A 25475-nucleotide genomic window follows, 5' to 3' on the forward strand; every position below is an offset into this window, starting at 1 on the left:
AGTCACCAAGTGCATACGCAGTTGAAAAACACTTCTAAATACTCAGTCTGAAATTAAATTTCTATTAAGCTGTACTGCATTTGTTTTATCATAGGCTAGGTTAAAAAAAAAAAAAATCCCTAAATTTCAAACTCTGAACTTTCAGTCAGAAATCACTAAGAGGCCATTAAATCTGTCTCATCTGATTTCAGCTGTTTAAGTGCCCTTTTGAGCTACCTTCTCAAAGCAACTGCCCTTTTGAGCTACAATCTTGAAGCCTGGTACACTAACTCTTTATGGATAACTGATTACAGGTAAAAATATCCTGAACCTGACCTTTCTCTCCAGGGTCATAAAAAGGTAAATCTACAGATATTACACTAATTTCTTTTAAGAGACAGTCATGCTAATACAATGCCTTGTAACTGGGAGAAGCTGGGGTTATCCAAAGTCATGAATTTAATTTGTTGGGCATTATCCAGGGTCACTGATGGCCAGGGAAGCACACAGCTGTAAACCAAGACCAGGCACTGCACTCCATTCCTGCCTGCTGCTTGGCCCGACTGTAGCACTTCGTACACTTCAACCTGCTGTGGCTGTTTTATTTCTCAGCCTAACATGCACAGAGGAAAAGAACATGACTTGCTTTTTACTTAGCTGGAAAGCTACCTACCATGACAAATTACAACCTCTTTCCTGACAATGCCATTAACAGACTCCTTCAACAAAACAACTTTCCATAATAAGCACATTCATTCAATGTAATGAATGAGTCTCAGCTATGGGACAAATTCTGATTACGGATGATAAAAATGACTTTACTGGACAGCAAATGGAAAGGCTACAATAAAAAGGAGGTGAGCTGGAAGATCCCTTTTCTCCGCTCGCACACGGCTGCTCAGTACCCAGGGTAAGAGCTCCCTAGAAGGAAGAGCAGAAGTTCAGGAGCAATACCAAGATGGCATGTCACCTGCATTTCTCCCTTTTATTATGGTTGGTTTCATGCAGTTTGGCTTTCCCCAAACAGGGTTCCATCCCACATTATTTGCCAGAATTAAAAATAACAACCCCAACTTATTACTACTGCTGTTTTTGTCTTGCAGTGGTGCTACTCCACTGATTGCAGCAGTCCTATTAGTGTAAAACTACAGTTGCGTAGTAGGAGATCAGGTCTAATATCTGTGTCTGCAGATGGATAACACCGCATTCATACCTAAGTTTCATTTCTTTGTTTTGCCCCCAAGGCTAAATTTCACATTTGTACCTCCTGGTGCCTTGTGCAATTGTGTAAAGGTGCATCTAGCGAGAAAGCTGCCAACTGACAACACATCTGAAGAGGCTTGCGTGCTCAGTGTACTTCATCAAGCACGAAGAACACATTGCCTCCTGCAACTGTAAATTGAGCTCATGAAGGCGGAGGAACAGTTGTTCCCAGCGCATTTTAAGAAAGGCAGCCATAGTATTGAATCGCAGCGTTAGCCTGTGTTACAGCCTCGGCAGCTTGCAGCCCTGGCCTCCCACTAGGCCAGGGATAATAAAAGCAAAGATATAGCTCAGCTACTATTTACCTATTCCTCTGCAGCTAACATGGAAAACACTCCATTATGAACTTACATAAATTCCTTCCTAAGGACAAAGTCTTGTTGATACTCCTACTACTACTAAAAAAAAAAAAAAAAAAAAAAAAAAAAAAAAAAATTACTATCAGGAGGTTATTTCCAGCTCTCAAGGTGCCAGGGTTGACCGCTGAAGTGGTGGGTCAGGGGGATACACAGTGTGCAGCTCCCCAGCCATGCTCAACCTCCCTGTCCGGGCTCCCCTCCTGGCCAGCTGGAGCTGCTGCCCAGCGACCTGCTTCACCAGGAGAGCTGGTTGGGGAGTAAGAGAAGGGAAGAACTGTATTACTTAACCAGGTGGACCTAAAAGCACCAGAAGATCGGCCAAAAAAATTTACTGTTTAAGCCTCACATTGACGTGCAGTCCAGCATAGCTGGTGGGCATACATCTGCAACTGCCAGTGGGCTTCTTCGGCACCTGGGTCAGATTCTTTAATTAACAGTGCCTGTCATTAAAAATGGTTTGCCATAATACTAAAAGAAAGGTTTCATCAAATAGTAAAACATGCTCAAAAAATACTACTGCACCTCACTGCATTTTAGAGTGGGGGTGACTTCCTTTCCCTTCCCAAAATCTGAGCAATTGGAATAAACAGCCTGCAAATTTGTTGTTGGGGTGGAGGTTTTTTTTTTTTTTTTTTTTTTTGTTTTTTTTTTAAGATTACATTGTCCTTTTTTCACAAACTGTAACCAAAGGAGAAAGGAAGGAGTGAGATCAGGGGACTACTTTTTTTTTTTTTTTTTCCCTTTTATTTTTTTTTCCATCTGCAGGATTTAGGTACAGTCCAGCCAAACCAGCCAGCAGGCTCTGGTAGTGCCGGGCTGGCAATGTCACCGGACACCTGTAAAATCCCTGCTGAAGCTGGCTGCTGATACAGGTAAACTTTATTCACTTTCAGCTTTAGTGTCTCACTGCCCACCTCGAAACACTACACTGGCAAGCTGAGGCACTTGAAATGCCTCTGCCTCCCAGGTGTTCCTTTGGGCAGGACGCCCCTTTCCACCCAAGCATGGCATAACTTGGCGCTGAGCCCCAGCACGGCTTAACCTGCAGCAGTTGAAGTCCCAGCTCAAGCCTGGGATCTCTGTGCCTGGGATAGCAGCAGGCTTTAACGTGACTCTTGAAAGCAAAAAGTGACTGGGAGACAAAGGCTATTGCTTGTGTGTTTAATAAACACTGCTCCATCCATAATTCACACGCAGAAATACTGCTTTTCTTCTATTAATTCAGGCTCTCCAGACATCTGTACTCCTGCTTTATGTAGCAGCAGAAGCATCATGGCATTAAGGGGTCGAATTCCCTTAACACACCTGCAGCAACCTCAGCTGTTTCAGCACTCACGTTATGACATGAATCACTCCACAAGCCTGCACCTAATTATCAGACTGTCTATTTTGATATATTCTATCTTTTATGTGCAATGCCAAAGAACTTCTTTAAAATACGTTCCAACTACTGTTTCATTTTAAAAAAAAAAAAAAATCCTTTCTTGTCAGGGTCTTTAGTTTTGAAATAGCAGGAGTAAGTGGATGTGATTATTTAAAAAAGAAGGTGTGCAGGATTGGCTTAAAGAGCGTAATTCTGCCAGACAGGGTCAAGCAGCATCAAATCCTGATTTCTCCATATGATCTTTCAAATATCCTCAGTAAAGTCAGCACATAACCTTTTCACATTAAGCACTTTCAGAGTACACCAGACCAGCTTGATGTAGTGATCATACAAGGAGCAAAGCAGACAGACACTTGTTTCCAGGAAGCAGCAAGATACTAAAAAAAGCAGCCTTTTTATTGTTGATTTGAAATCAAAGTGATTACTGAGGCCTCTGCAGCTTCCATTGTAAGACCTACTGCACACAAGGGAGTTCATTTTGAGAAGGCAAACAGGCAGCAGGTCATCACAGAGTTAACTCAATAAAATAATAATTTCTACTTGGCTAAACTGACCTAGTTTTCCCAGACTTCTCTATGAAAACAAAGGATGCAACTCAGACGTGAGATGACGTCTGAAAGGGAAGCCAAGGGTTGGGCAAGGAGTTTGAATTCAACACACAGCTGATCCTTAACTAAATGAGGGTAGTGGTCCCCAGTTGACATTACAAATGACTACACAGCACAGGATTAACTGGCATTACTAGCGGTTTCTACCTGCATCTGATCTCACTGATGATAATGACCAATTTTTTATGTCCTTCAAAAGTGTGGCCCTGAACATACACAGGCTTGGTACCTCCTTCCAGCTAAGGTCTTCTCCAAGCCTGTGGCAAGTGCCTGATGCAAGATACACTTACAGAAGGCTTTTTATGAGGTCCTCAGGATATTGTTCCTGGGCTATAACCCCCATGGGAAGCACTGGCTGAAAACTTTCCAAAAGCAGAGCTTTATTCAGTTCCTGAAAGAGCCAGTGAAGATCCACCTCCCCAGTCAGCTGCAGGACTGCCCCAAAGCCCCAGGCCATGTGGCAGACACAGCGCGGGCAAGTCCACCAGGGCCTGGGATGCACAGCGAGGAGGAAAGGAAGTAACAAGGATCCTTTCCATCCCTCCTGTAACTCACCCTGAGATTTTGCAAACCTGAACACAACATGATGCTAAGCGCTCTGCATTTTGGGATTCAGCCCCGTGTTATTTTTCAGTGAAGCTCTGTTGTGCTGGAACACCTCCAACCAGATCAAGTTAAACAATTTGCCCAGAGAAAATGTTCAATGAAGGGGAAACATAAAAGTATGCACAGAAAGAGGCCTGACTCCCCCTCTTTTCTAATCCATCACACAGCATTAGAGATTAAATACTCATTAAAAATATATACAATAAGCTGTTACGACAGGATATCTAGTGATTCCTTTTAATTGCCTTATTCTTCCCACACCCTGGTTTCTGGGGAATATTTTTAAATGTTCCTCCTAGATTACTCCAAGGCCCATTTACCATAGGGTTATCTCCCTACCTCGCCACCCCCAGCCAAGACAGAAGACCCCAAAACTCACGGGGCTTAATACTGCATACCCTGTGGGAGGCAGCTGATGTGTCTGTATAGTTTTATATATGTTCACACCTTGCCATGCTTAAATTCTAGTAGGAAAAGAAACATGTGAAATAGCTGTAACTGACTTAGAAAACAACAGGAAAAGTTGCCAAGAAAAGGCTTTGACTCTCTCTTTAGAAGAAGCAGGATTTAAGCCTTCTGCAGAATTAAAGGAATAAAATATTTCTGCTTATTCTCTTCTCCGTGTCCTTTTCACTGTGTTATGGTAGAGGGTTGAACATAACAGGCTTTCTTTTTAGTAATAATAACTATCCTCTTGCTTTTATTTGGTCTTTTTAATTATTATTTGCATTCCTTTTAAATTTAAAATTAATTTCTGAATGTTCTGATTTAGTAGCAGCATTCACCTAAAAAGGCATCCAAAGGAGGGGGGAAGTATACATTGAGGTTCTCTTCCAAATTACAGAAAGGGGCAAATGAAGTATCTTTCTTGTAGAAAAATGTTGTCAAAAGGCTCTTAGGAACTAAGAGTTCTCCAAGCCACTTGTTACAAGGATCTGGACCGCATGGGTTTGATCCCTGAGCTCCTCAATGAGATAATCAGATGGCGTGGCAGTGTGTAACGTGGACTGTGAGACCACAGACACACTGAGCTCTGGAATTTCACACCCATCTTCATGAGACATCTAATTTGAAACACAAGAGCCCCAGCAGCTTGCTCCCTGCCCAAGAGAGGCAGACCAATATTGTGAGAGAGCAACTCAAGCTTCACTAAATCTAATGCTGCATCTTCCAGTATCAAAGAGTCTTCTGTATCAGAAAAAACCCACCTTGATGAAATTTCAGGAGTGACACTTTTTGAGTGGCTCTTCCCTGTTGTTTCTCCACCAGAATCAAAACAAACTGTGTCATGGGTCACCTAGAAGAAGTGCTATGGCAAAAAAAAAAGGGGGAAGACAGTCCTTGTATGCAAGGAGTAGCTCACACAGCCATGGCAGAGTCAGAGATGCTGAACATGCAAGATGCTGCAGCTCATCACATAAGGACGTTCATTTACTGCCGATGTGTCTTCCTGGGCTGATGCCTCCTCTACAGATGCCTATAGGTTACAAAAAGGCTAAAACCAGCGCAATGCCAGTTTCAGTCTTCTTGAGATACAGAAAAAGTTCTCATGCATTAGCCAAAATAAGTATCTTGTACTTCATTTTTAAAATGATAAAGAATAAATTTCAATCCACTCTGCCAGTGGGACATCCTCTGAAAGTATACACCATATGAAAGCAAGTAGAAGTACTATGCTCATAAGAGAAGACATAACCTACGGATTCTTTGAAATGTAATACTACTTCCCATAAACCCCTGCAATTCCTGCCAATTTCCATTTTTTCTACCCCTCTTTAATTGCATTACTATTTCCAAAATGCAAACTGTAATCAGCTAGTTGGGAGTTAAAATAAAAACAAGGAAACCAGAACTTTTTTTCAGAAGAGATGAGAAGAAGCAAAAGATTTGCAGCAGCACCCTTTGCACCAGGGCTGACTGACAGCAGGAAACCTAATGACAGAAATAGGAGGAGACAGAGCAGGTGAAAACAGTGTCTGTGGATCGACCGGTGAGTCAAGGAATGATGACCTCTCCTGCTCCTTCAACCACCCAGTGATCTTTTCCCCAAAACTATCTGTTGCTGCCAAGGGAATAAAGCACCTCTCTGTGCCAGAGAGAGAGTAACCTGGCATCCCTGAGCCATTTGATGAATAGTATGTGTGCCTGCTGCTAAAAGGAGGGTGCAATGATGCCTACAGCATTTTTAAAATGCCGTCCCTTATCTTCCAGTATCATTCAATGTAGTATTTCTGTTTGTGACGTTTTAATCTACCCTCACTGCTAAATTCTCCTATTTAATTTAATGCTTTCTTTTCAGGCTCTCAAGTTGTGTGGTTTAGAGTTTCCCAGCTTAAAATACACTGAGTTCTGCCTCCAAGAAAACACCGACAGTGGAGCATCGACCTACTTAACATGAGAAAAAACAATCCCAAATGCAAAATGCATGATGCTATCTACCCGTAATCCCTCCTCCCACAAGTTTAAAGATGACAAATGTTTAAAAATATAATGCGTTGAAAATGATACAAATGTAATACACTTTGTTAGTCTGTCATTTTAAATGGTTTGTAAAGTTCTCCCTCAGAGGATTGGACTTAAATCATTCATTAACTTGAAGCTGATTATTTTGTTCTGGAAAGGGGGAAGAACATGGATTTCTCAGATGTAACCCAATTTCCTAACAGAAACAAAAACAACCTGATGAAATTCCATTACCAAAACCATCTATCTTACCCCAAGCAGAAGTGTTAATAAATTAATTACAAAATGCGTTCCTTCAGCAAAATCTAACTTTATGGGGAGTTTTAAAATTAACATTTCACTTGCTTAAAAGTTTAAAAAATGAAAGAAAGAAAAGTAGGTCAGCATGTTTCCCCAGCATGTCTTTCTGACTCCATTAAAACTGTCTGTCAGATGACTAACCATGCCTGTAATCCAACTAAAAGCATGTTTGCTTTCTGTTGCACTTTTTGCCAGCAGAAAGGAAGAATTCCACTTAGATTTAACTCTGAAATTCAGGTAAATGTCTCCAAAAGTCAGATAATTTCATCACATTTACTTACCAAATCTGTCTATATTGATAATAAGCAACTTCTATGCCACTGAGAAACAATCCCATAGCTGGTTAAATGCCTATCAGCTGCAGGCACTGCCTGTAGGGCTTTAAGCTACAACTTATTCAAGTCGCTTTTTAGAGCTGTTGTCTGATTGACAGACTTTTCATAAGACCTAGATTTAAAAATTTAAGAGCTTTCAGAAACATGCAAGCATGTGAACAAGTACCAGAGTAAAGTGAGATGGGGCAGAACTGTTTCTGTTCGTTTTGGGTCAAAGGAAATTAAAAATCCCAATGCCCTATGAACTTTCTTTTTCCTTTCATCAGTATTAACAACAGAGTGTTATTTAAGTTAGGATAGAAAGGTTGATATTTCTATTGCTTGTATGCCATCTAACTATAAAAAATGCTGTACACTTTCCATGCAAGAGCTGAAGAACTGGAGATTAACTGTTCTGATGCATTTTAAATTGAGCATGTGATACCAAGTCAAACTAAAAACGGAGGCTATTTTTAGAGCACAGTCCTAGGGCCAGCATCCCAGCAGGAGGAGCTGCAACGTGTCAGCCGGCTTATCGCAGGCACGGCAATGAAAAACTCCCACTGCTATAACAATTCATGCAGTGGATGAAAGCAAGCCATAAGAGCCTGACAGTGGCAGAGGGAAATCCATGGCCTCATCTATTTATGTAGAGATCTTCCTAAACCGTCTTTGTGAGAGCTTTCTGGCTTCCAAGTGCCTGCTTTCTGTCTTCCACACTATCAGCCCAGGAGTTGCTCTCTATAGAGAGGCCAGCATGAGCTTTGTTTCTTTGCCTTCTGCAGAGGCACCTATCCTACGCAAGACCATCTCCAGTAAAGTGATCACCAGGAAGATAAAGAAGTAAATTTGCAGATACATAAACCATCAGGGAGATGTACATGTTCCTACACGTGTTTCTTCTAAGGAGAAGGACCAAATATGCATCTCCTCTGATACCACGTCCTTCAGGAACTTTCGGGTTGCTGCAGTTCAGACTTCCCAGAACTCTTGGGAACAATTTACTGCATTTCTCATGAACCTTGGCTACTGTAGATAACATTTTCAGGTTGGCCTGACAACCAAATAAGCCATGTTTAGCTTCAAGACCCAGGACACTGGCAATTTACTCGTTCCCAGACTGATATTTATCTCATCAACATTTCTCCATGCTTCAGATTCAACATCCCAAAAAAAAAAAAAAAAAAAAAAATATAGAAAGCACAACCTGCATGGCACAATGGCAATTAGAAGAAAGAGATGCATCAATGATGTCTCGTGCCCCCAGAAAGAAAATGATCCAAATGAGGAATACAAAGAATGAACTGAGTGCACAAAGGAAGAATGGGAGCTCTGAAACAAAGCTTTTGAGGTCATGGGATTGGGGTCTGAGCAGTTATGTCTGCATGACCAAGCAAGCATGGCCACAGCCCTGTGCTTCAGAGCGCATGAACTGGGCAGGGATCGGCTACCTCCAGATTACCCATCTGCTCTTGCAGTAGCATTGCCCACCACAGCACAAGGCAGAAAGGATAACCCTGAGTTTTGCCTGCCATGAAAGCAGTTGGGATACTTAAGAAGAGGCAAAGGCTACCTGCAATGGCAACGTGAATGCATGGAGAAAGAGCTCTTTATATGTACAATCCAGAAAAGTTCTGTAACTCCCCCACAGATGCCCCTAAACCAAGTGGGGGATGAGAAATAACAGAAAAAGGCCATGGAAACAACCAGATCCATGTTAATAAGCAGCCTTCTAAGAGATAGCTGCCCCAAATGCCTTTTACTGGGAAACTAACTGAAGAAAGCACATAATGATCCCTAAAAAAAGCCCCAAATGTGTGAAATGAAAATATGGGAAGTTCCACCTGTGTCAGTGCCACTAACTGTCCTCACAGAAGAGCCAGACCTCTAGAGGAGGTGGCACATGGCAGGATGACCACAGAAACTTGAGCTGCTAGCATCAACAAAACAAGCATTAGCCACAACATGGGCTCTGATGAAATGTGCTCCCTTAAAATAAGAAAGGATTCAACCAAGTTTGAAGACTTTTCTAGAGCCACTGAACAGTAACACGTACTTCTCTGGAGCATGCTGCAGGTGTAAGTAGAAATCAGACTGTCTGCATTACACTGTTCACTGGCTTTAGTTATCTCTAAGTTTCATCTCTAATGAAAGAGAAGTTATTTGTACAAGAACTCTGTGCCATTCAGCTGAATTTCTTCCACAGGACAAGATCAAGAGGTGTTCAGAAAGACTGCTAATATACAATTGACACTTTTTCCTTTCTTAAAGTACAATTCTTTCAGAGCATGGTCAGGTACCGCAGTACAAGTGATTAGCATAACTTTACAAGTGTCACAACTTTAATAAAACACGTTGTTAAGCAAAAATGTAAGAAAGGCACATATTTACAGTCGCCAAGGACTAGGATTGATGGATGCAGACAAAGGCTGAAGAGAGCACACGAGCCATGGTAACTTCTGCCAGGATTCGTGTTGTCATAGAGACAGCAGAGAGCGATGAAAAGTTCACCACAGTAGCTATACCTTAGTGAATAAGTCTTAATGTAACTTCCAGCTGAGGACATGTAATCAATCTCTGTATGAGCTTATTGAAGGAATTCCCTTTATGCTTACTCAGTCCTCAAGAGCCCAAAATGAGGGAAAAGGTTTTAAAATATATATAGATATTTTACAACTTTTAAAGACAAGCCAAGGCCTAGTGCTTCTTTTGGATTAAGGGGTGGGGGAAGAGAACTGGGTTTTTCGAACAAGGAATGATGTAAAACATGAAAAACTTGTTAAAGACATTAAAAAAAAAAAAAAAAAAAAAAAACTAGGGCAGCCTGGCAAGACTGGTCACGTCCAACAGTATCTCCCCCTTCCCGTAGGAGGTTGCAGGCCCTGGCATCTCACTGCTGCTCTTTTCCCTTTGGGTTCAATCACCTCATTCCCTCTTACGGTTCAAGTCACAGGAGATTCCCTGCTCTTCCTTCTCTCTCTATGCCTTTCTCCTGGCATGTTCCCTTCCCAGTGGCATTTGACCCCGGGTTTATCTTCCCGCAGGGCAGCAGCGCCCCCTGACCCTCCCTGGGTCCCTGCTCTGGGCTCAGTCCCACCACGTGGGAGGTACAGGACGCTGGAGCCAAAAAGAAGCAGCACAAACAGTGCCAGGGATTGTTTATTGGCCAGGGTCTTCAGTTCTTAGCTTACACAATTATGGGTTTTCTATGCAAGAAAGGGGGGAAAAAAATTTGCAGCACTTAGTGTGTTATGGCTTAAAGTTACAGCTATTTGTGTAATACCTGAAAGGCAATGAACAGAAGATAAAGAAAACCTTAGGACACCATTCATGCATTTCCCTAACATTTTAGTATGTAAAGATCAGACTAATTACCAAACAGTCTTGAGTTGGGCAGGGTTCACTAATCACGCTCTGCTTGAGGAATTAGGAGAGAATTTACTTAGCCACATCATGAAAGCTGCCAATAAATTGTTCAGCTGGAGAGTTAACATAATAAAAAAAATCATTTTTTATGTTATTTTCTTTAGCAGTTTATTAATTGCTGCCTGAAATACTTTTCTGAAACACAACGAGCTGCAAATGAATTCATGGGCTATTAATCTGCTGTACACGGCACTGGAGGGAAAGCTCATTAGGTGAGTTGATGCAATTACTGCTATTACATAACCATCTTCACAGAACATAGAGTAAATTATGAATAATAACATTCAATCTAAGTTGCTTCTTTAAACATTAAAGCTGGCAAGTGAAAGCTATGCAAAATCGGGGAAAAGGCTAAAACACAAAAGACACAGACCCCAAAAGGAGAAAAGAAAAGCAGATCTGCTTCTCTAAAGACACCAAACAGATGCAAAAAGCGAGAGATGTTTATTTAACCATGGGAAACAATGGGCAACAAGTAGAACTCAGTTCTGTAGAAGAGAATTTTCATTGTATATAAATATTTTTCAGCCACCCAACATAACATAACAAAGTGTGCATTATCTCTGGCAGAGGGCTGACTGACACTAGAGCACTGTGGTTTTTGTAGCAGGAAGAACCTTCATGTTGGCTTTGCTCTCATTTTAATAAGATTCCCCATCAGTGATATTGAGCATTTGGCGTTAACTTTTAAAAGTTCCCAGTGTCTCTGCCTGGAAAAATAAATACAAGCATTCCTATCTAACCAGCAACTGAAAAAAAAACCCAACCCAACCTTACAGAACAAAACGAAAAATCCATGATCCATAAGGCTTGCTGTTTCCCCACTATATGATACTCAAATTCTTAATTTAATTGGTATTCTCACAGTTTGCATCTTTCATCTTCAAAGCACAAATGTCTCCCAGGCCCTGCTAAAAGATTCATTTTTTTTTACCTCTCAAGGTAGGAAAACTAGTCTAATCAGCTTGTAATGTTTAGAGAGAGGAATTAGTCCCAGAACAGAATTCAGGGTTTTGTGATTTCCACTCTGATATTTAGCTCATGCCTCTCAAGAAAGCAAGGCAAGTCAGCAGGCGAGGTAACCATGCTGGAATTTTTGAAAAAGCCCCCAGCCACAGTGTGGTATTTACGCATTTAGTTAAAAATCTAGCCCATAGCAAAGCAGAAGCAATTCTTAAATCCAGTGCTTTCTGCTGACTAAAAAGAATAAATCCCAACTAGTTCTGAGTAAAAGTGTCTAAACAAAGATTTCATGCATTCTAATTAATTCACTTTAAAATTACATCAGCAGAATCTGCATGAACTTCTCAAATGCAACTAAGCAGACTAGCTCTCTGCTTAGCCACTCAGTGGAGATGGAATCGCGCTTCGCTAAGGAGTCTGAAAGAAAAGGAAACAAATATAAAATAAAAAAATACAAACATGACAGTTCTTCAAGTTGATGCTTCCTGGTTGCCAATTTAAACCAGAATTAAAATAAGTAAATCAATTCATTCTGTTGTTCAGCAGCAGAACGTAATCATATGTTCTGAGAAGCATGAACATTTAAATATTATAAGACTTTGAAGTCTGTGACAAAGAGTAACAGACATTTCTGTGCAAGTTTAAAAAAAACACAAATACAGAGCACAAAAACTGGATTCTCTCCACTTCATGGTAATTCCCCTGCATTCCCTCCCTTCCTCCTTCCTTTCCTCCAGGGAGGTTAATTGTAAGCAGATTTACAAATTTGAACATTGCTTCACTGCACTGAAGCAATCTGGAACAATAATTCCGTGCCTTTATAAACATAATTTTGCTCTATTAGAGCTCACTGCAGATGAGGTTTATGCCAGTATGGAGTGTTTCTCTGCATCACACTGTGGTATGTGGGCTGGGTGTGTGTCTGACGGGGACTCTGAAGACTATTAAGCACAGTGACAGTCCTTGCAACCTGCAAATTTTATAAAAGAGGATGGAAGTGGAAGAGCTGCTGAGCAGTAGTGGCAGAAGGAAGCTCCATTTTCTTCCCCCTTGTACCCTGCAATAAACCCAGTTTAAGGGCAGGCTTCACCTTACAAAGCGTATGTTCCATCACCCTGCTTGAAAGAGTCCATTATTGTTTGAGAGTTTTGCCCAGCTTCCCGCGTGCTCCCTTAATTGCAGGAGGCAGTGTGACCCCTTGCCAGCTCCCAAGGACCGAGGTCCATGCATCCAGGCAACAGTCTGCTTCTTGCTGACACCTGGGGTCAGGCCAAGGATGGTGCTTCAACATCAGCTTAGAGATCACGTAATAGAAGGGCAAAGGTTAGTTTCCTAAGGCTCTTCATCACATAATGAGCCACTGTCAGCCTTAGTAGCCTTCTCACTTCAGCAGCAGCAAAAAAAATATAATCCTGTATGATCACCTTTTGTCTCTATAAGTTAATAAAAAAAAATAAATAGCAGGCTGAAAGGGTAAGAAGGATAGAAATGGTTCTGAGATCCCCAGCTGCACCTACACGCTCCTGAGCATGAACTGATGTGGGACAGCCATACCACAAACCCAAAACCTGATGCAGTGCTGGTGGAGGGGTTGGCTGTTCCACTGAGAGCTGCAGCTCAGGTTGCAGGGACACAAGCTCAGCAGTTTCTGAAGGAGAGGAATCAGATGAAAGACAGCAGGGCTTTATTTCAAGCTGTGTTTTGCCCTGTTGTGGGATGATAAGACAGTCATCACTAAGTCGTTTCCCCTCACACCCTTTGTCTTGTCTATCTGGAGCACAAACGTTTTGCAAGAGCAACTGCACAACGAAAGACAGTCCCTGCACTAGTGGGGGATCCAGTTTCAGCGGGTCTTGCAGATATTATCACAAGGCAAATAGCTCCACTCCTGCCCTGGAGGCAGTCTTGTTATTGACCTCTCTTGATCAGATCTGAGGAATAACATGGGGTCGAAGATAACTTTTTTCCCCTACACGAACAAAACAACCTATAAAGAAATGCAAATCTAGTGCATTCCTTCATCGACTCACTTCATTCTCTAAAACAAGATAAAAGCATACTAGAAATGCTCAGTACCCTCTTCTCTTCCAAAACACCTCCATTCTTAAAACCATACTTTTCACACTGGCTAGGCAACCAGTTCTCATCTCATCTCTGATGTTTGTGTGCAATGCTCATTAAACTCAAAAGGAGTCGCATATGCAAGTACTTTTGCATGCCCTTTAAAGGCAAAACAAATAAACACAGAACTGTAGCCTTTAAACACAGATTATCATGTATACTGAAATTCTCCATTTACTCCTTCCCTTAGCTCCTGGGAACAGACCTTGAGGTTCCTATTTGCAGCTGCCCAGCACGACTACTTTCCCCATTTGGAACTGGTTTGAGCATTGTAAGTTTGTTTCCCTATTAGATTTCTCTGACACTTTTTTTCTGTCCTTTGTTCCTGCCTTTCATGATACAAGGTAACAGAACTGTAAGAAGACAGAAAAACAAAATGTGAATAAGGTGCTGGGAGAAAAGAAAAATCTCTATCTGGTAAGAAAAGGCCCACTGACAAATGTGCCTTTGTTTACATAAACTTCTAAATAAATGGAGTTGAAACATAGAGACATGTATGAAAGAAGGTCAGATAAGAAAATAGTTTTTCAAATTTCTTAAGAGATTAAAAGCTCCTATTTATGAAGGGATGACACAGAATAACTTCAGACTTAGTTCTTAAACCCAGAACTCAAGACACACTGCATTCAAACTGATGACATTTAAAATAATTCCTCTATTCCTTTGCAAATGCCTCCTACATAAATGCAGCCAGAGGACATCCCTCACTTCCCCCCAGTATCCTCTGTCCCCCTCCAACCTGCTATTCCCCTTTCAGTGCCTGTAGTGGTTTGAGATAAAGACAACTGCCAAAGGGCAATTTCACTCAGTTCACCCAAGAAAATATAGGCAGAGCAAAATCTTAATTCTTGCTGGCAAAGCTCCAGCTACCCTATGGGAGAAAACAATCCATCACCTAAAAGGCAGTAAGTCTTTATACTTTACTCTAAGTAACTTCGGTTAACATGCTCAAAATACTGCTGATATTTCCAAAACCTGCTCTGATGTGACGCTATAGAATTTAATAAGATTACTACTTCACGTCAGCAATAAAATCCTTAAGAATTCAAGGACAATAAGCCCTCAGGTGAGAAAAGTGTTTTTTCTTCTCTTCCAAACTGCATCATACTGGTTTTATGAAGGAAAAAAGCTTCAAGAACACAGAGATATAGATATAGATATAGATATAGATATAGATATAGATATATAGATATAGATATAGATATAGATATAGATATAGATATAGATATAGATATAGATATAGATATAGATATAGATATAGATATAGATATAGATATAAAATCCTCTTCATTTAATCTTATGTCTTTGTCCATCTTACTATTTAGCCTACCTTCTCCTTTACTCCCATCATGGTCTCCACTCCAGTAAATCTACACGTAAGTATAGGTAAGTGCACTTCAGGCACATGAGAAAACCAGAAAACCCAAGGACAGTGAACTCATGGAAATCCTAAGACGTCCTCCCCCAGTTGCTTGAAACTTGATGCTGTTTTCAATACCAACTTCAGATTTCCAAGAAAAGGAGTTGGAAACACTGCAAAGTGGTCCCAAAGATGTATGTGGTTCTTTCTCTGCTCTTCAACACTCTTCCTCCAAGATGAGAGGAAGGAGAGGGTGGGAAAGAGAAATAGGATGCAACCAGGAGGGACCAGTGTGACTTCGGCTCCTGCCCAAGTACAGAGAAGGGAACTACTCGGAAGTCCCATGCAATTCAGGAGGGAGAAATGCTGAGGATGAGAACTGGTTTAAATCACAGTTTGGGCATAAATGTCTCATCAGTGTCATTTTTTTTTCCTAGTCTTAAGTCTCCCCAGGGAACTCCTGTGGGTGAATTAAAGTAAAGAAGTGGTGGTGGGCAATTTTTCCCTTCTCTTATGCACATCCTACAAATCTCTGTAGCGTTTATTATAGGAATTGACCAACCGAAATCAGGAACATCACTGCTAGAGGTAAAAACCCTCCACAATCAAACAAATCACTACACCAAATACTTTTTTTCTACTGCAATCACTCCAATCAAAAATGAGAAAGTTTCAGAAACATTACCCCATAGGAAATTGAGAATGGCTTTATTACCTAAACTTTCATGCTTGACAGGAATATTAATCAACTGGAAAAAGAAAAATCATGGATTTCTACCTAAATATTTTTAAAATGTTAAATGACAAATTTCTAAGGAGTGAGAGGAAAATTATTTGGGGTTTTTGTGCACCTGGTAGCACTTTCACATAGTCAGGTTTACTAGCTTTGCAGGTTTAGAAGAGGATTTGTCAGCTTGTTTAACCTTTCAAGGAGGCTCCAACCAGTAAGAACTGAAGACTCAAGAGCATTGCACCGTCAGTTCTGTACAATGGTACAAGCTGGCACTACCACTAAAAGAAGGACCTCTGTCACAAGCACCTGCATTGGCGTGAGGGAGAAAGTGTAAGGCTGAAGGAGGCTGCTGCCTGCTGCACAAAAGCCAGCGGGAAGCCCTCGTGACATGACAGCCTGGGCTAAGACCAAGCCCAGCAAAACCACAAGCCAGTCCACAGGGCAGAGGGAGGACTGAAACTGAGTTTAAGAAGCCAGTGCTGTTCCCCTTACACCCTTGCCCCAAGAAGTAATTTCTAGAGCAGATGGGAGAGAATCTAATCTTAGAGCAAGTATCTGTGGGTTTGTTCTTTTAGAAAACCCGTCGAAATTGCCAATTTGGGCGTTCTCACACCCACACAGGGTGGCCACACCGCACAGGCAGCGTGTTGCACTAGAAGTTCTTAACTGATGGCATTTTGGCTGCAAAGTAAAGGACTCAGAAGTTCGGGAAGTACAGGTCTGAAGTTGTGTACAAAGTTCATACTCCTTTCTCTACATATGAACGTAAATACTGGCTTCAATGCAGAATTGTATCATATTCTTTTCCTTGGGACTGCCACATATATATATATATAGGATAGGACTAACAGTAAGCTGTTTCTGAAGAGAACTTACATTCTTTGGACATTCCCACTTCAAAGCACTTCTGTAGTCTGCAGTACTGGCAGCGATTTCTGGTAACTTTATTGATAACACAGTTTTTATCTCTGTGACACGTGTAAACCATGTTCTTCTGGATACTTCTGCGGAAAAAGCCCTGAAATCAAGAAAAAGAAATTAAATAAACTTTTGAGCTTCCCATAACCCTTAGAGACAGGCACTAACATTGAATTAATTTTGTTATTTTAAAGCAAAGTTATGGCATCTTTAAAGACTCAGTCTTGTTATAATTTAGTACTGTCTCTTGCAAGAGAAGACTCATCTCTTAAATAAAAACTAATTAAATAACGCAACCTAAGGCCAGAATAAACAAAACTAGAACTAGTCACAGCATTCAGGAAATGAAGTCCTAGATTTTACTAAAAAGCTAAAATAAAAATGGTTTGGGTTTATGGATGTAGTAATGAGTTGGGTAAACAACAGCCTTCCTAACAGATCCACTTGGAAGTCAAACATTCATCCAACAACTGACAGCCTCTCTCAGCTGAAAGGTCCCCTCTATTTTTGTTACTGCAAAGATTCTTTAGTTTGAAGGCTGCACGTAAAAAGAGAAATAATTTGAAACCCAGGTCTCTTAGCTGCTGGAACTTCTACAACAATTAATGAGGCTCCTGCAGGTGGAAGAATTCCAGCATCAGGTTATTGAGTTGTGAACTTGTAAAAGTTGCCAATTACAGCATTTTTTTCTTATTCAGATACAGCTGTGAAAATAATCAAGTAATTACAATGATCTTGAACAGAAATTAAACAGAACTAGAGGTCTGGTTTGAACTTAAGAAACACCATTTGACTGGATGCTTCCTTTGGTGAGTAAAAAAGAAAAAAACAGCCATAAACAGTAAGGTTAGCTGGCATAGAAAAAAGGCAAAACCCAAGTTAATTTCTTTATCTTCACTAAAACCAAGCTTTAGATAATATCATATAATAATGAAGGAAAAAAAAAAAAAAAAAGAAGATTACTTTAAGCATTTTAGAGCTCAACCCACAGATATTCAGCAAAAGTATTTCTGCAACAGACATTTGGAATTTTGACAGCACTATTTAACCTTCTCACTCAGATTTTGAAAATCATTACAGCAAGCACCAGGGTCAAATTTCAGTCAACATCGTAGCATTATGGAAGAACAGTTAGCAATTTAGTATTTGTTGGAGGGCTTGAGAGGTTAAAACTTTTCAACCAGCCACATGTTTACACCCTACAGGGAAGCAGTAAACTTGCTAAGACAATAGTTCTGTGCCCACAATGCATTTTTCTAAAGATGCAATCATGGTAAGCTATAAAATTGGCTGTCCTAGAAGCACTCACTGAGATATGCGAGTAGTTCAAAAGCCCTATCGTCCAGTGTTAACTGTGAGAGTTTCTGACCATATGATCAGGGAGTGGTAGGGCAGGCACAGTCAGTAAGGGCTGGTCATAAATTCCTTGCACACCCAACATGCTATAGATGCTAAAGTTATGAAAATGCCTTGAATTCACTCAGAGCTGAAAAATGCCTCCTTAATCACATAACCCCAGGCAACAGTTTTCTGCAGCTCTTGCACAGGCAAGCCTCATCCTGAGGTTAGCTTCTCTGATTTAGAAGATACTTAATACTACCATCAAAGACGTAAATGAAAACTTTTAATTTCTTTCTTTTCCTTAAGCTCCTGGAAAGAGAAGAATTTGAAGCTATTTGTCAAGACAATCAAAACCTTTTAAGTTATCAATAACACTGATATTTTATATTCCCCTTTTGATCATTAACACTACTTGAATCCCTGCAATGGCAAGTATGGCAAGCGTGTGTACATTTGATTACTTGATGAGAAGAAAATTTATGGTAATATTCATTTACTACTTTCTTGTTTTGATATTCCCCTAATTGTGATGCCTGGCTCTGTGGTAATTGCTGATGATGCTAACTAGAACAGTGAGGAGTCTATGGTATCTGTTTTGGTTTAATTCAATAGACAGAAAGTGAGAGAGCTGTGCTGGTTCAAGTGTCTCTATAAGGCTTATTCTGTCACCACTTCTTAGCTAGAAAGAGGTAGGGAAAGCCAAGACTGGTAGCTTCCCCTGCAGCCACCCCAGCTTAATCCAGTGCTGCACGTAAATTAACACTCACAGCCACTGATGGAATAACTGTCCTACCACCAGCCTGACAGGGCAGGAAACAAAATGGCCCAAATGAACAAAAATTACCCTCTCGTGCAGCAACTGTCTCACCACACTGAACAACTGGAGTAATTTAAAGAAAACAGCCTCCAAAACCTCTTTGCCTGCACATGCTTTGAGGCAGAGGCTGCTGTGCATCTATGCTAAAGAGACTTCTGGTTTACTGACACAGCTCCTACTTGTAATGAAGTATGAGCTTCAAAAGTGTCACTCAGTACAGGGAAAAGAGGAAACAGTCTCCTCCAAACATACCTATACTTCACCAAACTATAACCAGTAGCTAATGGCACCCACTGATTGATAAGTTGTTCTGATATTTAGACTCAGGTTCTGCACGCTTTTGTCCTATTACAGTCCATCAGGAAGGAAAGCAGAGGAGGCTGTCTCAGTCCTTACCACATGAAGTTGACAACACAGCCCAACAGAAAAAGGTGATCTAACTTTTGCAGACAAGAAGTACGAAGCATTCGTGAACTCATTACTAATATAAAAGACTTAAGAAAAACAAACCCAGAGAAAGCAGTTCTCTGGGTCAAAATGAAGACAGTCTCTTCAACAGCCTAACCTCCCCAGGCAATGTCCTACACAGAGTGAAAGATATAGATGAGGATATTATTTGTGGAAGCTTAGACTGTTTTACAAATTATTTTTTTAACACCTGTATTTGATTTTCTTCCTGCAGTTACTCATGAAACAGAAAGAAAAATGAACTTTCTTACATAAAATATTCAGGTGAGAAAAGGTATAATGTGGTCTTGCTCAAAACTAAGGACATGTTTCTCAGCAGTATATTAGTGCCCACTCCCCCGCTCTTCTTCCCAAAGACAACACTGGGATACTATTTCTACTAAGACTTGTGGCAAGCTAATTTAAAAACCTCAGCAATAAGTCACTGAAAAGATTTAATCTTTAATTTTTTCTCCAGACAGGCACAAAGAAAAATGCCGAGATTATAAATATGATTTTCTCTCTTTGCATACAAGCCCCAAACCAAAGCCATCAATGGGGGTGTGACAGGAGTTAGCACCAGGAGGCGAGGAGCATTTGCTGGGCACTGGGGCTTAGTTTCCCCAGCTGCCTCCATAAACCTGGTGCTGTGCAGCCACAAGTTTTGGGTGGCACTGCAAGCACGGTCATGACCAGAAGCATTTCCTAAATCTGACATTGGGCTTAAAAGTCAGACAATGTCCTGTCTACCCCTCTGCAGGGGTTTGGAACTCACCTGCTTTGGTAACATGCAGCTCTACAGTGAGAGAAAACTCTGCAGGACAGGGTGATGGGTGAAGTGGGTACTTGCTGCCCAGCTAAACAGAAAAGCACATTTAAACCATTTCAAGGCTGTGTTGCAGATAGCACAGGTATCTGGCTTGTTAAGTAAAAATATCAAAGTCAGAAGGAAGCTTGAGTTTTCCTCCAAGTGCTTTTTCTCCAATGACTTCCATCTGATCTCAGAACCCCAACAGTTTCTTCAAAAACCAAGAAAATCTGAACATGACCTAACCTTAAGACGTTCTCAAACTTCAGACACGTTCTCAAACACAGTAAAACCACCACTCCTTATAAATTAATCAATTTCTAGTGCCTACTGGCTCTTGGAAAACAAACTACTACTTACTGTAATACATTCATCTTGAAAGGAATCTGTTTGGCTGAATATTTACATGACCAATTTTTTATGCAAATATTTTAGCATCCTGTCTAAATTAACACCCTGTGACAGGAGATGAGACATTTCTGTGCCAGAAACAAGCACAAATGATTCTTCCTTTGTAATTTAAAATGCCTTATGAATATATATATAAAAAAAAAACCCTGACATTCTGTGAGACATAAAGCATTACTGTCATATGTAATTGTTTTCAATAGCACCTACAAAGTACCTGAATTTAAAGTAGAGGGAGTTACTGAAGGCTGATCAGGAACAGTGATTTGCTCTAATATTCCTTTTATCCACAACTTTTGAAAGGAACATGAATCTTGAGGTTTTAGCAAAGACAAACAAAGCTTTGCAGAAATCACACTTTTGAATACATTCCATCCTTCTGAGCTGCTTTTATCAGCATCCTTTACACAGAGCGTTTTGGATAAACATTTCAATTTTTAATCTCATCTTTTCTGTGCACCATGCCATGCTCCTCCCAGGCCCACCAATCTTGTTATCTTAATGGATGACAGATAGAGTATCACTCTGACCATGCCACATTAGGCGTCCTCATTTACCGAGTGCAAGGAAAAAATGCTGAGTATAAATTATTCAGAAATCTATTGTATCAGCGTGTGTTCTCTGAGCATCCACCACTGGCAGAGCAGACAGATTATTTTTCACTTTTAATTGTGTTGATATCTTATCTGCCGCACTGAAAGCAGAGAGTGATATGTGAAACCGTATGTATCAAGCAGCAAATAAACTCAAGTTTACTAGGTCTATTGCTTAGAACTAAATAATCTATTTAATCAATCTAACTTCCACACAATACCAAAAAACCCTACCTCATCCCACTCACCACTTACTTTTGTTGTATTTGCCTGAGAGTGTGTCAAAATTAAAGAGCTCAGTATAGAGCAGTGGTGCCCACAGAGAATGTCAACTATTTCAGTAATATTTTGAATACTATTATGCCACTGAATATCTGAATACAAAGGAGCTCATTAAGGATGAGCCCTTAAGACAATGTTAAGTGTTTAAGCTTATGAAGTCTTACAGAACCTGTTAGCATGAACCTTACATATCTGATAGGGAATCTACACAACTCCCTCTCCCTGTCCACTTGATTTTGGGAAGTCAGATTATTTAGAGCTCAGGTCATGCACACTGTATGAAGATATGGATCATTTGATCCCAACACCGCCTTAAAAATATTTTGCCAGCATACAGCATGACAATCTTATTTGCAGATGTAGTGGGTTTACAAATTGAAAACCTGCACTACCAGCCAGGGACAGGGTAATCAGCAGAGAAGGACTATTGTGAGCTCAATCTGTTTGAACAGCCTGTGTGGTTCATCTGGTTCAGCTCTGATTACCACCAAACACAGGTAGCCATCTACGTCTCCTGAAGATATAGAGGACATTCTTTGGTGAATTTGCAAAATAAGCTTCTGAGTGAAGTGTACTGCTACTTTATCATAAAAGAAACAAAGGAATAGGAAAGACTATTCTATGGTATAGTTTACCAGTCATTTATAAACTTTGATTTACTGAGCTCTGAAGCGAAAGATAAAAACCAGTAACAAGCGAAAAGAAAACGTAGACCACCACATACCTGAAACCTCTGCCATTAGCTTTATTTTGAAATAGCAGCTGTACAAATATGTGCCTTTTTTTTACAAAACAAAACTTTTTGTGATGCGTAGCCTCTTTTTGATCTATTTATTTTAATAATTCAAGTTACCCTCTATCCTTGATAAGCCTTTAAAACATACTTAGGCAAGGTAAGGACCCCGTCACTACTCTCTTTGGAGCATCAACAGAGATATTTCAGGTCTCTCTCAGTGAAGAGATCTGCACAAAACTACTTTGCTCCCTGTCCAGGGAATTGCCCAGATACATTCATGAGTGGAATGTGGTTTGCAGTATTTTTATTACAGGTGGCAGCAGTCAAGGAACAAAAAACTCCTTGCACACAAAGTCCTGGTAGGATCAGCGGTCAGATTAGGACAGAGACACACAATTTTCAGTTGTTAAACAGGAATATTTTCTCTGAAAGGCCTCAATAACATACAATCTCACAACTAGAGTTGCATTGAAAGGCTTATAAAAGACCTAAAAGCCCCAGCATATGATGTTAAGTGATTCTGTATAGTACAAAAGACACTGTAAAATGGCTGCAGCCAGAACAGGAGACCCCACAAGTAATGACAGCTGCCAAAGCAGCTATCTTAAAGGAAGCTAAAATGAGCATATTCCCAGTTGCACAGCACTTTTCCGGGATGGCTGCACTGTCTATCACGCTTTGGAAATCATGGCTTGCAGAATAAACAAATTAATTGTCTGACATTGTGGCTGGAAACCACCGCCAGCACAAAATGGAAGCAGCTACAACAATAAGTAGAGGAAGGCTGGCTGCCAGGAAGTGGGAAAATTGTGCTGATGATATATGTCAGGGCAGGACAGGCAGATCTTTGCAAAAACAAATGAATAAATGTTATTAAATGTCAATAGCTTATAGCGAGCACCTAGAGATGCTAGCCGCCTGGCAGCAGAGGGGCTGGGCACCAGCTCGCTCTGGGAAGTGCTCTGGGTTTGTTCATCGCTGCTATTCCCAGCAGAAACTCTCTGCTCGCCATCCACATTTCATCTCATCCAATCATTTATTCTGCAGATGAAGAGCAGCCATAACCTTCCATGGCTGAAGAAAAACAAATTTGCTATTAAAGCCAGGGTTGCTCTGTTTTGTTTTAAATTGACAGAACTCAAAATGCTTCCTAAAAATAAGCAGGCGTTATCCCACATCTCGCATACAGGAATACAGACTTGTGGACCTAAGAGGAACGCACTAAGGGGAAAATAAGGCCTGTTCTCTTTACATTATTTTTTATGCAACTGGAAAAATTTGAAACATTTCAGAGTTTTCTCATTTCTTAGAAAAGAGAAAAAGGTCCAGAGGACAGGGACAGGAAGATGAGGAAGGTGTCACTCCTCCCTAAGCTACCAAAATGGGGACCACTTATCTGCAACTGCAAAAACTTCTCCAGCAAAGGCAGAGCAGACCATACTTGATAAATCCTAATAGTTTCTAAGGTGAAAAAGTCCTTGTGGGCCTCAGAGGGTAAAAAATCCCCACCTCAATTTTGACGACAGAGCTTGAAAGAAATTGCTCAGTGGGCTACTAATCCAATCAGCTGCTAGCCACTGCTGAGGCTGGGAACGAACCCCATTTTTCATGGTGCTCCACATGCCAATACATCTGATTCCACAAACCTCAGCCTAATGTTAAAAACATGCTCCAAACCATCAAAACATTGATTCTTTTTTTTTTTTTTTTCCTGGGGATTTTGAAACGCTTCTGTTGGCCAGCTGGCAGAGATGCAGCTACTGACAAAACAGGGTAGATGCGTTGAATTGGCTGCAGATCTGCAGCAACCAGATTTCTCCAGCGAGGGTACTGCAGCATCCCTAAGACTACACAAGGATTTCACCACAATTTCGATTTTCACTGAACTCCTGACCTTTTTAGCAAACACGTCAAAGTCTCCAGACAGAACAGTCATCACCTTGAACAGTATGTGAGGGGAAAGAACGGCTGAGATTTTCTGCTTCTCCACTTCAGTAATTTAAACAGAGAGGAAGGCGCTGGTATGCACTTCCATCTGCTTTCTCCAAATTAAAAAAAAAAAGAGATGAAATGTATATAATTAAAAAGTTACAGTTAACTTCCTTTCAGTAATGTCTGTAGGATGATTTTTGGCCTGCTAGGAAACTCCAGATGGGAAGAGTAATGAATATAATTTAATATGAATAACAGGAGATCAAAGAAATGCTTTTCTGAGTTGCAGCACACTGAATTATTTCACACAGTTTAATGGAGAACTCAGGAATGAATTATTGCATTTTGCTATTTTCTTATGTTTTTGTTTATGCAAATCAATTCCCTTTAACCTAATTTGTGGAGGACCAGACCTATAACCCAATAAAACAATAAAATGTCACTAGGATGGCCATACAACTGGCTAGCACTTATCCAAAAGGCTATATGTTGTTAACTGCTCATCGTTTTTTTCCCTCTCTTCCCCTCCAGTACCTCAGGATTTATACCACCAATTAAGACAATAATGAGTGCCCCAGGTTGACCTCCCAGGAGCAAGAATTAATTAAGTGCAGTATTTCTTCGTAAAGAATGACACTTTTCCAAACCATTTATGTAGCTGCTCTCTTGCATGGAAGCACAGTATCAGGACTTTCCAAACTGTTATCCCGCAAATGTATGACTGACTTTGGTTTACGCTCTTAATTTGGGTCTTTGTTTTTATCCATTGGGTTTTCAGATGGTTGTAGCAGGGGGACCATCTTCCAAGGACAGTGTCACAATTTTAGTAGACATACATGGGATGTTTTTGCACAGAGCTACAAAGGAAAGACACTAAGCAACAGCTACTCTAACAAAGTAATAGACCTCCTAGTAAAAACAAATAAAAAATCCCCCGCCAAGCCATATCCATGCAGTGACATGTAGATTCCTGCAGAAGGCAGGACAAGGAAAAAACTCATGTTAGCTATGCTATTACTAGGCTGCAATTACTTTCAGTAGTCTCTCAAATTAGCCTCTCCATTTAGCTGCTGGCAGAGATGGAAACATGTGAAGAGGAAAGGGCAAGCTCAAACACAAACCTACATGGGAGCAAGAAGGTATGTGCATGCTTCAAGGAAAATCCCTGCACGGGCAGGCTTTGCATCCTCCTCCTCCTCCCCTTTCAGCCTTCATTCACCACAAAGGCTTGCTGAGTTCCCACACATATTTGGCACCAGTTACTTATCAGAAGAGGCACAGGGACTTTCGTTAGTTGTCAGCCAATATAAAAAT

At 40.7% G+C, this 25475-nt stretch overlaps 1 protein-coding gene across 3 annotated transcripts in view; it reads right to left on the reverse strand.

Moving 5' to 3' along the window:
• RARB (retinoic acid receptor beta) overlaps positions 1–25475 on the reverse strand; it is a 316231-nt gene that overhangs the window by 30099 nt on the left and 260657 nt on the right. For all 3 annotated transcript variants that reach the window (XM_026842513.1, XM_026842512.1, XM_026842515.1), the window contains one exon: positions 16756–16897. In XM_026842513.1, coding sequence (XP_026698314.1) covers positions 16756–16897 — 142 coding nt within the window. The remainder of the gene's footprint in view (positions 1–16755; positions 16898–25475) is intronic.

This window comes from Athene cunicularia (genome assembly GCF_003259725.1).
Source record: "Athene cunicularia isolate RWA chromosome 2 unlocalized genomic scaffold, athCun1 chr2_part1, whole genome shotgun sequence".
In the NCBI taxonomy this organism is placed as follows: domain Eukaryota; kingdom Metazoa; phylum Chordata; class Aves; order Strigiformes; family Strigidae; genus Athene; species Athene cunicularia.